At 40.5% G+C, this 15,843-nt stretch overlaps 1 protein-coding gene across 2 annotated transcripts in view; it reads right to left on the bottom strand.

Annotated features, from left to right (window-relative positions):
- cntfr (ciliary neurotrophic factor receptor) overlaps positions 1-15,843 on the bottom strand; it is a 267,316-nt gene that overhangs the window by 113,929 nt on the left and 137,544 nt on the right. For both annotated transcript variants that reach the window (XM_054757802.1, XM_054757803.1), the window contains exon 4: positions 9,716-9,949. In XM_054757802.1, coding sequence (XP_054613777.1) covers positions 9,716-9,949 — 234 coding nt within the window. The remainder of the gene's footprint in view (positions 1-9,715; positions 9,950-15,843) is intronic.

Below are 15,843 nucleotides of genomic sequence, written 5' to 3'. Positions count from 1 at the left end.
CTATGTAAGCATGGCTTTTACCTGTAAAGAATGCATAAATTGCACGGTCAAAAGCTGACACAAAAGGTGAAGATAACGAGAAAAGGCGAAATAAGATAGACTAAGGGTTGTTATAAGAGGATTAGTGGAGGAGGAGATACAGAGACTTAGATGGAAGCCAAACAATAACAACGAGGGAAGGTAGCAATGATCAGGGAAAAAACACATGGGTGAAAATGAAGGATAAATGAATTTGTGAGATTGAGGACTAGACGTAGGAAAGCTCAACAGATAAGACCTTTGACAAACATGCTCGTCTCTTACATTAATTGACGCAAACGGATGCACAGAATCTTTATGAACTGTCGGCACCAGAAGCACTTTCCTGTCTTTAATGCGTTAACGCTATGTATACCATCTCTTTTTGAAACGGCAGCATTGAGAAAAGGAAAGGGAAAATAATCTGTCATGCTAGATTTCTCCTGATAACCAACTGATACAAAGAGGCCAAAGCACAAAACAAGATTTTTTTTTTGTTTCTCAAATATTAGCGTTTTCCTCATAGCTTCCCATTGACTTTGTAAAGCAGGCCCATTTTCCTATTTGTTAGGGTTGTCCGATGCAATGAAGGGATGTGCGAGCAGCAGTTTTCCTGTGTGCATAGCAAAGAAGGGCAACACTGGTAAAAAAAAAAATGAATGGAGAAAACCAAAATAAGGGAAAGCGAAACATGGGCTATACAATAAATGGAATTGGGGTGATGGTATTGGTATTTTTCCAAGATGCAGTTTACACTTAGTTAACTCTACAGATTTTATCTAGTACATATTTGTGAGCGTCCCTTGATGACGTCATCATTTCTCTCCTCTTAAGACCAGTTGAAACATTGACATTTAAATTCATAAGGAGGTTCTAAGGAGGCTAGTGGGAATGTTGCTCCATGTGGTGAAGATGGCTTCAAAGAGGGCATCCACTGTCTGGAACTGCCATCCACTGCCATCCATCCCCAAATGTTCTTAATTGGATTTAGTTGAGAGGAACACACAGGATGGTCCAAAAGAGTGAGCTTATTCCTCTGGAAGAAGTCCTTTGTGAAGTGCAGCGTCGTCCTGTTGAAAAAGCCAGTCATGACCACACAGACGAGGGCCTTCAGTCATGAGGGATGCCCCCTGCAACATCTCCACATCGCCACCTGCCATTTGACGCCCCTGCACAACCTGAATCTCTACAGTATTGTTCCACTGAAGGATCATGATGGCGCCCCCTCCACTGTGCCGCGTAGAAAACATCTCAGGTGTCCTTGTCATTTCAGTAACGTTGGAAGCCATCAGGACCATCAAGATTACATTTTTTCTCATCAAAAAATAAACTTTCTTCCACTTTGCTTTGTGCTCTTGTGCAAATTTCAAACGGGCGCAAGGCCTTTGAAAATGTTTTTTCTTCTTAAAAGCCTTGTCTCGCAGATGTTATCTGATGGTTATTGGACTGCACTTGGCACCAGTAATAACCTTCATTTAGGCTGTGGATCTTCCCGTGTCATAACGGACAGCCAATCGGATGCTTCGGCTCAGGGCTGATGACATTTTTTGGGCGTTTATCGCATGACTTTTCCATAACCCTCAGGAAGAAGAAGTTTCACATGACTGTCTTACTGCATCCAACATCAGCAGCAATGGCGCTGCAAGAGGCCTTGCTTATGCAGCTCAACAATCCCAGAAAGCCATCAAGAGATCATGACTGTGTGAATACCTGACAGAAAATGACATTGGATCCACAATTTTGCCAAGATTCGGGGTTTTAAAAGCTGCTGTCTTCAACTTTTGATCAGCTGATGAACAACCAATTTCACTTTCATTTCACTATTTTTGCAATAAATTGCTTACTCAAAAATTGTTTGGTTTCACTCCCATTTCGTGTTTTTGTGTTTTGAAGCTCCACTTAGAACCCCCTTTAACCCAACAGTGCAAAGATCTCACCCTTCTGAGACCATCTCTGTTTTAGTCTAATATGTGCAGTGAAAAATAAAACACAGGATTTTTTTGAGCAACAATTAAAGTCAAAGACGCAAACAGGCCATGCCTTCATCAAACAATACTGCTACTTGACACATTAATGACATGGAGGAGGATGTTTCAGCAGTGGTTCCCAAACATCGGAAATGAAAATCACGGTGAAAACACTTGGGGGAAGGAGAAAGAGAAGCGAATACACCAGGTGGTAAAAGAGAAATCATCAGCAAATCAGTGACTATAACACGTAGAGGAAGGTGGAAGATGTGGACCTCATCTGACTGGTTAGCTTTCTGCTTGAGGAAACGACTTGTACAAAGTCCCACACAGTCCAAAAGTATGCAGCCAACCCATGAGAACGGATGTGATATACAGCAGTGCTAAAAGCTGCGGTGAGGTCAAAGAGTCCACGAACTGTAAAAGTGAAATCCACCACTGTGAATTATATGTGTATAAACCAGTAACATGCAAATTAGAAGCAATTTGCCATTGCTCAGTTTCCACAGGATGAAAAGGGCAGGATATACTTTTACCACCATCTCCAGATTTGTGAGTGAGTATCTAAAGGCCAGCGGAGGTAAAATAGAAATCGCATTTGGTCGTGGTTGTAGAAATACTTGGATCAGTTTCACTTTCATGCCAGGCTGTCTCAATTTAAAACGCCCACCTATTTGTTTCAAAAGACAGATTTTCATTCTGCTGAAGGAGTCCAGACCCAAGAGGTCTGAGGATGACAAACAGTTGAATTCATTTCCAAGGCCGTGTATATCCTGCAGGTAGCTACTTTCTGTTTACTGAGATTGACAGAGTAGCGGGAGAAGCGAGGGGAGTAATTAAAATGTAAGCCGAGTGGTTCTTGCAGCGGCCTTGCATGTGGGGCCAAATGCTTCCTGGTTTGAACAGGAAGTCCCAGATGAGACAGAACTTTTATGTGCTCACCCTCCCAATAGCAATCTGTCTGCAAAAAGACAAGACAAATCCATTACCCAGCGATGTAGCACAGGTCCCCTGGGTGGGCTTCTCTGTGTGTGTCTTTGCGTGGATATCCACACAAAAAAACAAGCTGCCCAGGGAAAGGAAATTTAAATCAATTGGCATGTGCCAGGGTCTTGAAAATAAGTTGCCTGTGGGGAGGAGCCGCGCATTCATTTAACAAGGGAACTAAACGCACCTACAACTCAGCCTCTTTAAGGGTGGAAGCAACCAACCAGCGAGTATGTGTGAGCAGTGTAAGTGCTCTTTAATAGGTTTTTAATAAGGAGGAAATTGGATTTAAGGTAGAATTTTTCCTTCCAATACTGAAAACTAATTGTGTCGGAACAACAACTGCCACATTAAGTTTGATTATTTATTTTACCATACGGTTTCTTATAATATGGAACATTATTTTTAGCTAAGATTAAAAATGAGACCACCACAATCGGTTCTTCACGTCATCTCATTGGTTTTACGTTTTCCCAAACGTTACCAAATTGCTGAGCTACTACCATAGTTATTAAATTAGCAAATACTTTAGCAGATACTTAAATTGATATTTGTTGTATGTATAAGCGCCTCACGCCACGTCACCATTGCATTGCACCGATATATTGTACTAGAATAACAACAGCAACAATAATAATCATAATAATAATGAATTGGATTTATACAGCGTCTTCTAAAGGAAAACTGTACTTCTACATAAAATGTGCCCCTCCTTATGTGAAACACAAACACACGTCTTTCTCTTTTCTTTGCGTTCTACAAATATAAAAACAGCTAAAAAGAGGCAGCTAAGAATGCATGTAATGGGACGCACCTATTCCGCCTATAAGCCTTTTGAAAAAAACTTTCCAAAAAGCGGCAATAACGCTCAATTTACATAATGGTACCTGCATATTAACCAAGCTACAGCAAGCAAAGTAATGCTTAAAATGACAAAAATATGGCAAAATGACTGTAAGTATTACATGTCATCATGAAGGTGCCTGTTACTACATGGCCACAGCATGGATATAAAACCATAAGACCTCGTTGGAGGTTTTTGGCGGTGTTTTAATGGTGAGCTTTGTCAGCGTAATAGGTGCGTCGCATTACGTGCATGAATTAGCTGCCTCTTTAAAGCTGTTTTTATATCTTTAGAAGGCACAGGAAAGAGAAAGATGTGCTTTCATGTCTCACATAAGGATTGTGGATCATGGGCAATTTTGTTTTTTTTTTTTTAAAAGAGCAGTTTTCCTTTAAGGTACTCAAAGCACTTCACAGTGAAACCCATTATTCATTCATTCTACAGTCACACACACCTCCACCTGGCACCAGCATAGTTTAAAGCAGGAATAAAGACACTAACACACCTGGCAACCTCGAAAAAAATGATGAGCATACAGCAATCCCTCGTTTAGCACACTTAATTGGTTCCAAACCTGACCGTAATAAATACATTTCCGAGAAGTAAGATTTGTTACCCAATAAATAGAATATTTTCAAAGTTAGAGCATTATTAGAGCCCTCTACACATGAAGTAACAACCCTATAGTCACCTTTACACTCGTATTACCAAATATAGTAGACATAATAAGAAAAGATAAGCCATTCGAAAAAAAAATGACACTCACGCTTGTGTGTGTTGCTGTCAATGTGTCCCCAAGACAGGGGGAGCTGAGTGGAGGGTGACGGGAAGTGACTTTGGGGGTTCAGAGTTGAGTTTTACCTAGGCATGGGTTATGGCTGCACCAGGGATTATTGTGCCTGTTGTGGCCACATTCTACCACAAAACAGTGATGATTTATTAATTCATATATTTTGGAAAAAACGTAATAAATTGAAATTCAAAACTCACCACACCATGCCACCCCAAGGGGGCGCCGGTCCATTATGTGAGAAGCACTGAATGAAACAGACATTGAACAAACATAATGTTTGCATGTGAACACGTAGGACGACTGCAGATTGTCATTGCCTGCATTTGCATATTAACCTAAACTATTATTAATATTAATTGCGTATCTAAAATTTAGTAGCCCATAGGTGGATGTTGTGCTGCTAAGACGACTTGTTTTAACTTAGCGACTTGGAACTTCCAGGGCAACTGACTTCCTTACTGCATGATGGTGGTACGTTACTGCTGGTTCACTGCTCACATGTCCCCCAGGCAAACTATCAGGCGTCTCCAACAGGTTCGCTCACTGAATGGCAGTGCACTGGGAGATTATATGTCCTGTGGACTGACTGCATGACAGGTCACTGGGGTGAGGGGCTGGATATACGACCCACTGCGGTTGATATTGTGTTCGCTGCAAGTCTGAATAACTGGGAGGGTGCAGCCAAGTGGCGGTGCTATAAATTGCTTAGCTGACAGCCAGTGAGAACAGTAATAGATAGAAGAATGGAGAAAAAAAGCATGAAAGTGGCAAGACAGCAATAATTTCCCCAGTTATGACAACAGAGGATGGTATATTTCATCAAGGAACTGTAGTATTTTATGACCTCGTGCTTATTAAAATATATTGGACTTTTATTGTTTGCACACTTTCATTTTTATCTCAGTCCACCATTCGCTATCTCTCTGCCACTGTCCGTCATTTATTCTTGGACAATTATGGTTCAATCTACGAGTAGAGCAGTCAAAGCTGACTTTGCAACAAAACATCGAATACTGCATTGCATCAGCACCAATTTTCAGTAACAAATACACAAGCAAACAATTATTAATCATTGTATCATTTAATGTATTTCAGAAAATAATCATTTAATAAATGATCGCTGTTTCGCAGTTGACTATGGCCTGATCAAAAAATATTGAAAGACAAATTATATGTAGTATTCTGGTCACTAAGCATCAGTAAAGTTATGAGACATGACGTTAGATTACATTACACTGAGCCAGCAGAGCTGAGCCGACATTCAACGGCTGAGATTGAGTAAACAAAAAGGTTCTCCTCTCATTCCGTGTGGAAGTGGTAAGTTTGAAACACTTTCTTAAGTTTAGAATAGGTACATTTCAGAGGCTAACTGCGATGACTTATTTGGATCACATATTTGGATCACGTTTGTAGCAGTACTTGAGATCTCCACACGGGTCAAAAATGGCATCTCTTTCTTCAGTTTTTCTTCAGTGTTTTCCTCAGATTTAATGCCATTTTAAAAATTTTTAAAGTGTCACCAGATGTGAGGGGTGCTGATTGTTTTTTTTTTTTCAAATACAAAACTTTTGCTGCTAATGTAGCTCTGTTAGCTATTGTTATTGCACCTTTAGATTCAGTCTATTAGATCAGTGCATTGTAGGTCTAGTAGCTTCTCATAGAAGGGCTTCTTGACATACACTCACATAGCACAATCAGAGTTGCATAACACATACACATGACGGAAAAATACTGGAAGAGGTAGACAGACAGTGGATGCAATGTTCTCACTCTACACAAGATTAGCTTTCACTTTCGAAAGGGGTGCAACAACTGCTATATATTCTCTGTGTACTGTGATTCTGGGCTCTTTGTCCATCTTCCTTTTCGATGTCAAGTCCAGCACTGTAACCAAATGCATTGCTCTTATTTTTAAATACAATTTGACTACCTTTTGAATTGTGTGATCATTGACTACTCACATTGCGCCTCCACCAGATGAGATACACTGTGGTTGTCCACCATCATGCACTTCAAATCCCAAATGATATGAATACATATCACCCAAAAATGACAACGTATGATTACATTTATTGTGAATGGGTGGCACCATATTCTAAAAAAACAAAAAAAAAACAGAGGTGACCCAAACTGCTGTATGAGAAAAAACAAAGTTTGAGCAAAACACTGCTGTTTGAGCAAAAAAAAACACATTGCATCGACAGATGGTTCTTTGTTATCCTCTTGATAACACTTTGTGTGTTAAACATAACAAGCCCCTGGTGCGAGTAATAAACGCTGCATAAAATGCAACCGCCATCATGACGATAATCACGACAAGTGTAGCCTGTCGAGGTGTCACGATCGCTGTAGCTGTGCAACACTTTCAACGTTCTGTAGGTGACAGTTAACATAATGAAAAACACAGATATAAATAGAACGCCACCGTGACAGGGAACAACAAAGTGAGTAAATATACAGAACTGTGTTGCGCTGATACTGATAGCAGATTTTAAAAAAAATGACTTTATGTTGTGAAAAAGATGACTTGAAGATGCCATAAAATGCTCACGGACGACCTGGCAAGCACATTAAGGCATTATCACACAAATCTGTAACTGACCCCCGACGAATAGCCACACAAACGTGTCCTTACGATGCACACAATTACAACCTGTGAAAAGACACACACTGATGATAGTGCGTATTTCACTCACTCACTTAGGTATCGCGCGCCCTCATCCCGTGCTGTACCTTCACATAAAGCCCTCATCAGTTCAGCATTATTGCAGCATTCTGTAATTCATCATTGCCTGTAAGATTAACCCAACTGTCACACTTCCATACCGACTCATTCATCACATGTTTCGCATGGAAATGTTACAAGTGACACCCCAGTCGCATATATGCATGACTCGCTCTTGGCTGGATGTCTTTGGGGTTTTTTTTTTGGCTGACAGCTGGAAAGAATCATATGAATAACCTGCACCGCTATTTAGTTTACTGTGGCATGTCCATACTTTTTTAGATTTTCATCACATTTATTTGCATTCATATTAAATTGTCAAATATCGCTTTGACCTTGACCTGAGGTTATCACTTCATTAGAAACGCTAACAAATAGAAACAGCTGCCTTGGTCCAGGTGTATATATTCAGTGCCATGCAAGTGATGAATTAGGCTGCTTCAAAACCTGTCATTTTTGGCAGGGTTCTGAAATGTTTTTCCATGATAAATGCTGAACAGATATCAGCTTCCACCCTTTATCCAGCTCAAATCTGTTTAATAATTCCTGCGGTCATGTGCTTGCTTTTTCAACACCTTGCCACCTTGGCCAGTATGTGTCTGTAAGTAATGTGCAATTATAATTATAAGAGACCTGCGTGGATTAAGAAATGTCATATTTTAAACAGCAGCGTTGTTTAATTAGGACACTAATTATGTCTAACTTGGAGACTGTAGCTGCTGTGTCAGCCACTGACTAACTACTGTAAATACACATATATGATTTTCAGTCTGTTTTAATTAATTTGTCAGTACAAAATTTAAGTTTTAGTTTGAAATTAGGGCTGTTTGCTATTTTTACACACCAGAATGCCCCCAGGTGGCATGTCTTGTATTAAAATCATCATTCTTTGAGAACATTATGAAATGTATTAAACAGGTAAGTTGATATAAAATGACTTATTTCAGATTCTGTAGCATTAGTTTGTTTTTAGGAGAGGCACCATGACGCTCCTCTGATGATAGCTCGACCATAAAAACTGGGAAATGTGACTTATAGTCCAGTGCGACATACCATATATGTTTTTTTTTTCTCTTTCTCAAATCATTTATGTTTTTTTATGGAGCCGACCCCCTGACCAATCGCAACAAAGAAGGCGCGGCCAGGGAAGAAGATGCAGAATGCGAGCATTTCGACCAAGAGCAGAAGACGGCAGATTTGCCCAGTACACAACCTTGAGATTTATGAAGTATTTCATGACAGGAAAATTACTATAGTGCCCGCTCGGGGATTAAATATCATTTAAAAGCCCCTGAAAGGAGCATAACAGCTTTAATCACCATTGTTCACTTCAAAGAGCCAGCGCGAAGAGCCGTTTTGTTTGGGGCCGACACATCACTCGTTTCTTGATATGATCGTCATTTTTCTGTACTGTATTTACGTTGCATTAAATAGTCATTAAAAGCAACAACAGTATTGTTTTCAACCAGCAATATTTCAGCAAAACAATGTATGGAGTTGTTTGACCTAAAGGGCTTCCATGTTGTGTTGATATTGCAGATACGTTTGTTTGAATGGTCTGAGCCAGGGGTGTCCAAAGTGTCCAAAGTGCTCATTGGTGGCATAAAGGGACAAAAAAATTAAAGGAAAAACAAAAAAAGAATACAATTGCAATTTTTTTTAAATTAAGTTGGGAATCAAGTTTGGAAAAGTGTAAATGAATAAAGTGTAAAACGTTCAATCTAATAATACGCTTTGTCACTGATATCACAAGGCTGAGATGTAGGCTGTTTTTTTTCCTTTACATATTAAACATGTCTCAGAAGGTTTTTTTTAAAACCAACATGGGTTGGTTTTGAAAAATATATATGTTTAAAAGTGGCCCTCGCATTCCTTTGCTTTTTCAGTATGTGGCCCTTGGTGGAAAAAGTTTGGACATCCCTGGCCCGAGCCGACAGAACATCTTCATAGTCACACTCCACATAACCAGCCGGAGCAAGCATCACATCCATCATGCAAGCTTAGAGGAAGCTTAACACAACCTTAAATTAACGAATAAATTACTAATTTGTACTGTGATTCAACCTAACTATGATGGAGCGCTTTAAGATGTGATGCAATTAAAGCGAGAGTGACAAAATTGAAAATTGAGTTTCCAATTGGTATAAATTACAGCTGCAAGTGAATGCGTCCCTCCTTTATGAATACACTGTAAAATAGTCCTTATTTATAAGAATACACACGTATGTCATGTTTCACTTCATACTTTTATCAATGTGGATACTTCAGTTTGCTGTCTTGACTCTCTACAGCAGCAATAACCAACGTGCCCCACTGGGATGATTAAAGAGTCATGTCTGTCTGGCAAACAATATTTGGCGGACAGTTGTCTGGGTACTTACTGCCAATGCGGAGGTTGATGGTGTCACGTCTCTCTCCGTTTGGGTTCTGAAAGCAGCTGTAGAGTCCATTGTGGCCCAGGTCCACTTGGGTCAGTATCAGTCTGGGGCCCTCCAGACGGTGCTGGGCCTTCACGTCTGTCCCGTTCACCTTCCATGACACCGACGCGTCGTTTTCCAGAGAGCCGCAGCGCATGGTGACATCACTGCCCATTCGCTCATATTGGTTCCTGGCAACTACAAAGAGACAGAGGGTTAATAATATATTTTGTGTCATGATTGCAGCTGTAATGAAATGCCCATGAACAACTGGAAATATCACAGTTTGCCTGATTGCTGCGTTGAATAATTGGAAAACATTTAAGGACACTGCACCTACAGGAATTAAGAATGTAGTGCATTATCATTTTGCAGCTATTGCAGCCTCCGTGTTATTTTGAAGTGTGTGTTTGTGTGTATTTTCTCGCATATTCATCCAGAAGAACATTTGGGAAATGCATTGTGAGCCTCACTTGCACTGGGGCACAGACATGCTGCAACTGCCAACAATTTGGAAGCACAAATGGTCCAAAATGTCTTGGAAAAAATTGAGATTCATGGGGAACGAAGGAGTCTAGCCTACCCCTGATTGTTTGATTAATTCAGATGCATTTACATAATTTGCTCCATATTGAGTATTTTATCAGTTTTGTGTTATTTGTAATCATTCTTCACAGACGCGCAATGATTAGACACTGAATCATCATAGCAGAGAAGCAGCGAGGATGCAATAATTATTATACATTGTTGCTTCAGTTCATAAATACTCTAATTAAGATTAAGTGCCCTTCCTACATGATTTTTTAAAATCATGAATAGATAAAATCATCTCACAATATGTTCATTTAGTAAGCCAAATTAGGGTTGCCCAATAATATTGCCTGATATTAGCATACAAATGAGCTATCATATCATATAGGTATCATTTTTTCCTGCCGATAATGGTATCCGCACACGAGGTAGACCTCATCAAATCGCACCGTGCTCCACAGGGGTCAGTATCTCCACAATCCAAGTTTCGCCTTCGGAAAGTAAATATGCAATTTGAAATGACTGTAAAGTGTTGTGTTTTGGTCTTTGCGCTTTCCAGCAACTGCAATGCAGCTGCACCAGAAAACCAAAATAAGAGCACAAAACAGGAAACTAACTATATGAAAACTAAGGACAACCAAAACCAGTGTTTCTCAAATAGCGGGGCACCCCACCCAGCGATGGGGGTGTGAGAGGCAGGGGCACTCTATTATTATACTATACTATACTTAAATTTCTTAAAAATCGGCTGCTTTGTTAGAGTATTTATTCATTAGAATTATGTTTATTGTTGTTTTGTTTGACATTATGCTGTACAGTCTAATGGCTCAGCGTATTGCTAGTCTAAAGACTCATGGGGACCTTCAGGACACACACACAGTCACCCTCCAAAATGCCCACACACACCCACACTCACCTAGCACAATCACAACCAACCCTAACGGAGGTGAACTGAATCACTTTTTCCCCATAAGAAATCAATCGAATCCAATTGATCAATTCCAGAAAGCCAAAAATACTAACACAAAAGACATTGTTGTTGTTTTAGGTGCAGTGAACAATTACAAATGCATAAATGATAAATGAAAGGGATAAACTAACATTTAAGGTTACTTTTACTTTCGTTGAAGGTGTGATTCTTGACTGTGATCATTGACTACTTCTCCAATAGTAACGCGGTCCAAAGAACCAGGAAGTAAGGGTAAAAAGACTAAATAACCTTTGTTTTGTTTATGACTTACAATTCTTTAGTATTTGTACTGATTAAGCATTAAGAAGCTCTTGCTGCCGCTGGGTTGTGGTCATATTGTAGGAAACATGCCTTGTTGGATTAAGGCATACATGTGAGCCTAATGGGCTTTATAGTTACTACCCCGCACTTTAGTGGCCCCACTTTGTATATAATTCCCTGGGGACCTGACGGGACCACACAAAGTGAAGATGTCAGATTAACATTTGAATACTAAGGATCAACAGCTCAACAAAGCACAACAATGCAATATTGATCGCTGTCTTTTGAAATGTTCCGTCAAGACAGAAAAGAGAAAAAAAAAGGGATCAAATGGTGTCAACATTCTCGTCTTGCTCTTGTGTCTTCCGAGTTGCTTTCTGTCAGCTGAGCTTTTTTGGGCTGTTTTTCACACAAGCCAGCTTCCTTCTCTTCATGTCCTCTGACATGCCTCTTAACGCAGTGGATACAGATGTAAGCCACTGTTTCATGTATATTTCATGTCCCACAACAGAGCCATTTATATTTCATGTGGAAAAAGTCCCTGTCCCCATTAACATTAACCAGAAATGATTTGTTGCCTCTTTTTCGTTTTCTGCTTCCCCTCTGTGAGACATGCATCGCCCTTTTGACCTCCTCAGCCCTCGATTTCTTCCCTCGGATTCTCTTTTTTCTTTTTTTAACCTTATCAGCCCTTCACTGCCCTGCCGTCTCTTCCGATTTGCTTAAGTCACAGTCAAAATAGTGAACGCATATGAATATGACTGGCAAGAAATCCCAATTTGGTTTGATCTCTCCCACTCTGTCAAGTAAAAAGATGTGTGGCTTTATTTACATAAGAACTTATTTGCATCTTTGTAAAAGCAGCCTGGCTTTGATGTTTAGCTTTGATGCTGATGCTGGTGTCCTTGTTAATGTTAACAACAGAAGAGAGGCAAAACTTTGGGAGTATAGTGTGGTAATAAATTTAATGGACGGATGGATGGACGGATAGATGGACGGATAGATGGATAGACTGACAGTTGCAATAGCGTAGCATTGGTTGCCAGCACCTCAGAGAGTGAGGTATTTGTGTGCCCTCATGGCGCTCCTTGGGTCTCTTCTACTCGTATTTAGCTGTTTTTGGCCTTAAGGACAGGGGCGCTAAGCGGTACCTCAGATGAGGCAGCAGACGCATTCAATATTATGTCTTTCAAATAATTATTGTTCACGTTTCCACCAGAGTCGTCCCTCGCAATATCGCAGCTCGATTATCGCTCCCTCACTATATCGCGTTTTTTTTCAGAAATGAATCAATAAATGACTGCCGATTTGTGGTAGACTATGGTCTATTATTAGTCAAAACATATTGAAATGCAACTGATGTGTATTATTCTGGTCACCAGGCGACAGGAAGGTCACATTACATGACCTCACCTTGCACTTAATTTAGCCAGCCATGGACGCAGGGTAAAAAAAGGTTCTTTGAAAGTCCCTCGTTTACTTACCCAACAACCTCCTCGATATGCTTTAAAAAAATAAACACTTAATTTGTACATAGAGTCATCCGTTGCAACATCGTGGTTCAATTATCGCTCCCTCACTATATCACGGTACACTATGGTCTATTATTAGTCAAAACCTTACCTTACATTACATTACCTTAACACTGCATGAAGTCATGAAATCAGCCATGACAAGTCCGACATGATAGAGTGGAAAAAAGTTCTCCTCCCATTTTGTGTGAAAGTGGTGAGTTTTTGACTTCTTAAGATTAGAAGAAATAAATTCAAGGCAAACTGGTTAGCTTGCTAGCTTGCTAGCTAGTGGAGATCTCGAGTCCCTGCAGCATAAGTGTTGCGCAATGTGATGATATAGGCGTCTTATTTCATGTCTACAGGGCTCTAATAATGTTTAAAAACAGTATTTAGAAAGTCATAAACATGTTTTTATGCTCTAACTACGAAAATATTTGATTTACTAACATTGAATTCTATATCGAGGAAACTCATTCATCGCAGTCGGGTCTGGAACCAATTAACCGCTATAAACGAGGGACTGTATACTATTCATGACTCACGCTCAGTTGTCGTATTTCCTTTCTTTTTGCTCATTCTCATTGACTCATGTACTGTAAATGTGACCAATGATTGGGTTTTCTTCATACTCGGGTGCTGATATTATCCATTTTGCGGCTGTGCAACCTGAATTCCACAGGTAAACCCATTCAGTGTGTTCTAAAACGAACGGCGTGCTCATGTGCATGGTGATAAAGAAGGGTGACTATGTGTACTTTTTCAAAAGACTGATTCATTTTGGTCTGGATGGAATTCAGGTGTAGACTTGTGTGCAGCTTAGATTTTAAATTCTGATTGTGCTTCTGATGTAATTTACCCCGGGGGGCCAAAGTGCCCACAGAAACATGCAACCTCCAGTGCTGAGGTTCGCATAGGATAGCGGCATGAGACTGCACATTTGCTACTCTGTGGTGATCATTTGCCGTTATCTCGGTTTATCGTCTTTGTTTCTTGCCCCTGGCACTTATTCTCACTGCCTTCGGGTGCCTCCGCTCTGCTTATCTTGTTCTCACTCTGTCTTTCTCTTTGCTCACCTTCACACTCCCATCGCCATCATTCTCTCTCTCACCGAGACACCCTCTACCTCCGTTCACTAATCTGTATTCATCACCGATTCATCATAAATATTTTATCAAAAAATGCCACACAGCGCAAAACTCAACCTAAAGTAACAGATGCACTGATGAATAAACTCACTCACGCATATGACTCCCACACTGGGCTGCATAATGTACTCATGCCTCATCACCATATGGGCGAGTAGGCCTAATAACCATAATGACATTCAGCTCAAGTGCTATTGATCTCTTTGTAATAGGCAGGGCATTGTTAGTAGCATAAGAACAATGTTATATGCTATCAAATGCGAATGAAAATCATTAATGTCCTTCACAAAGTTCAAAGTCTTCCTGAGACAATTTCAGAGTCGACAGCAGACATTCTCTTTGAAGAATGAACAACAACAATATGTATGTTCAGTGGATAATGTGAAGCTGACTGTGGTTAAGTTAGATACAAACAGCAAAAGGAAAAATGCGTGTAAAGACACTGCACAAATGAAAACATCCTTTATGTTGCCTGTTAGAGATGCATTCTTTCATATTTGCTTGTTAGGGAACATAGTTTAACTACCAGCATTTGCACTAGAATGGCACCTGCAGTCCTGATCAAAATCTTAAGACCAGGTGAAACATTTCAAGAAACAAAACATTTGTTGAGCAAAACAATTATTCAGAAGTCAAAAGATCAAAAGTTTAAGAACATAACAAAAAAACAAAACAGGACTAAGTAATGAATAGCTGTGGGTTTGGACATGCTTGATGCCAGTCTTTCCAGGAGGCTAGTGGGACTGTTGCTGCAGGTGGTGACGATGGCTTCAAGGAGGGCATCCACTTCCTGGAACTGATGTCCACTTTTTTAAACTTCCCTTGCCATCCTTTCCCAAATGTTCTCAAATGGATTTAGATAAGGGGAACACACAGGATGGTCCCAAAGAGTGAGATTATTCCCCTGGAAGAAGTCCTTTGTCAGGCAGGCATTGTGAAGTGCGGCGTTGTCCTGTTGAAAAAGCCATCATTACCACACAGACAAGGGCCTTCAGTCATGAGGGATGCCCCCTGCAACACCTCCACACAGCCAGCTGATGTTTGACGCCCCTGCACGACCTGAAGCTCCATTGCTCCATTGAAGGATCATGATGGCACCTCCTTCACTGTGTTGTGTGGAAAACATCTCATGTGGGATCTCCTTGTCATGCCAGTAACGTTGGAAGTCATCACGACCTTCAAGGTTCCATTTTTTCCTCATCAGCGAACATAACTTTCTTCCACCTTTCAATGTCCCATATCTGGTGCTCTCGTGCAAATTCCAAACGGCCAATTTTGTGGCGTTGAAGGCCTTTGAAGATGCTTTTTTCCTCTAAAAACCCTTCTCTCGCAGATGCTGTCTGACAGTTATTGGACTGCACTCGGCACCAGTGACAAACTTCGTTTGGGCCGAGGATGGTCCCGTGTCTTGTTGTGCAGCCAATCGGATGCTGCGAGTTTTTTGGGTCTACACTTGACTTTTTTGTTCCATAACCCTCAGGATATTTGAAGAAGTTTAAAATGACTGTCTTAAGGCATCCAACCTCAGCAGCAATGGCGCGCTGCCAGAGGCCTTGCTTATGCAGCTCAACAATCCGATGGTGTTCAAAGAGAGAAAGCTTTTTTGCCTTTGCCATCAAGAGATCATGACAGTGTGAGTACCTGGCAGAAAATGACATTGCATCCACGTGG

Source organism: Dunckerocampus dactyliophorus, chromosome 17, assembly GCF_027744805.1.
Source record: "Dunckerocampus dactyliophorus isolate RoL2022-P2 chromosome 17, RoL_Ddac_1.1, whole genome shotgun sequence".
In the NCBI taxonomy this organism is placed as follows: Eukaryota; Metazoa; Chordata; class Actinopteri; order Syngnathiformes; family Syngnathidae; genus Dunckerocampus; species Dunckerocampus dactyliophorus.
Note: the sequence above shows the minus strand (reverse complement) of the source record. Positions and strands in the feature narration are given on the sequence as shown.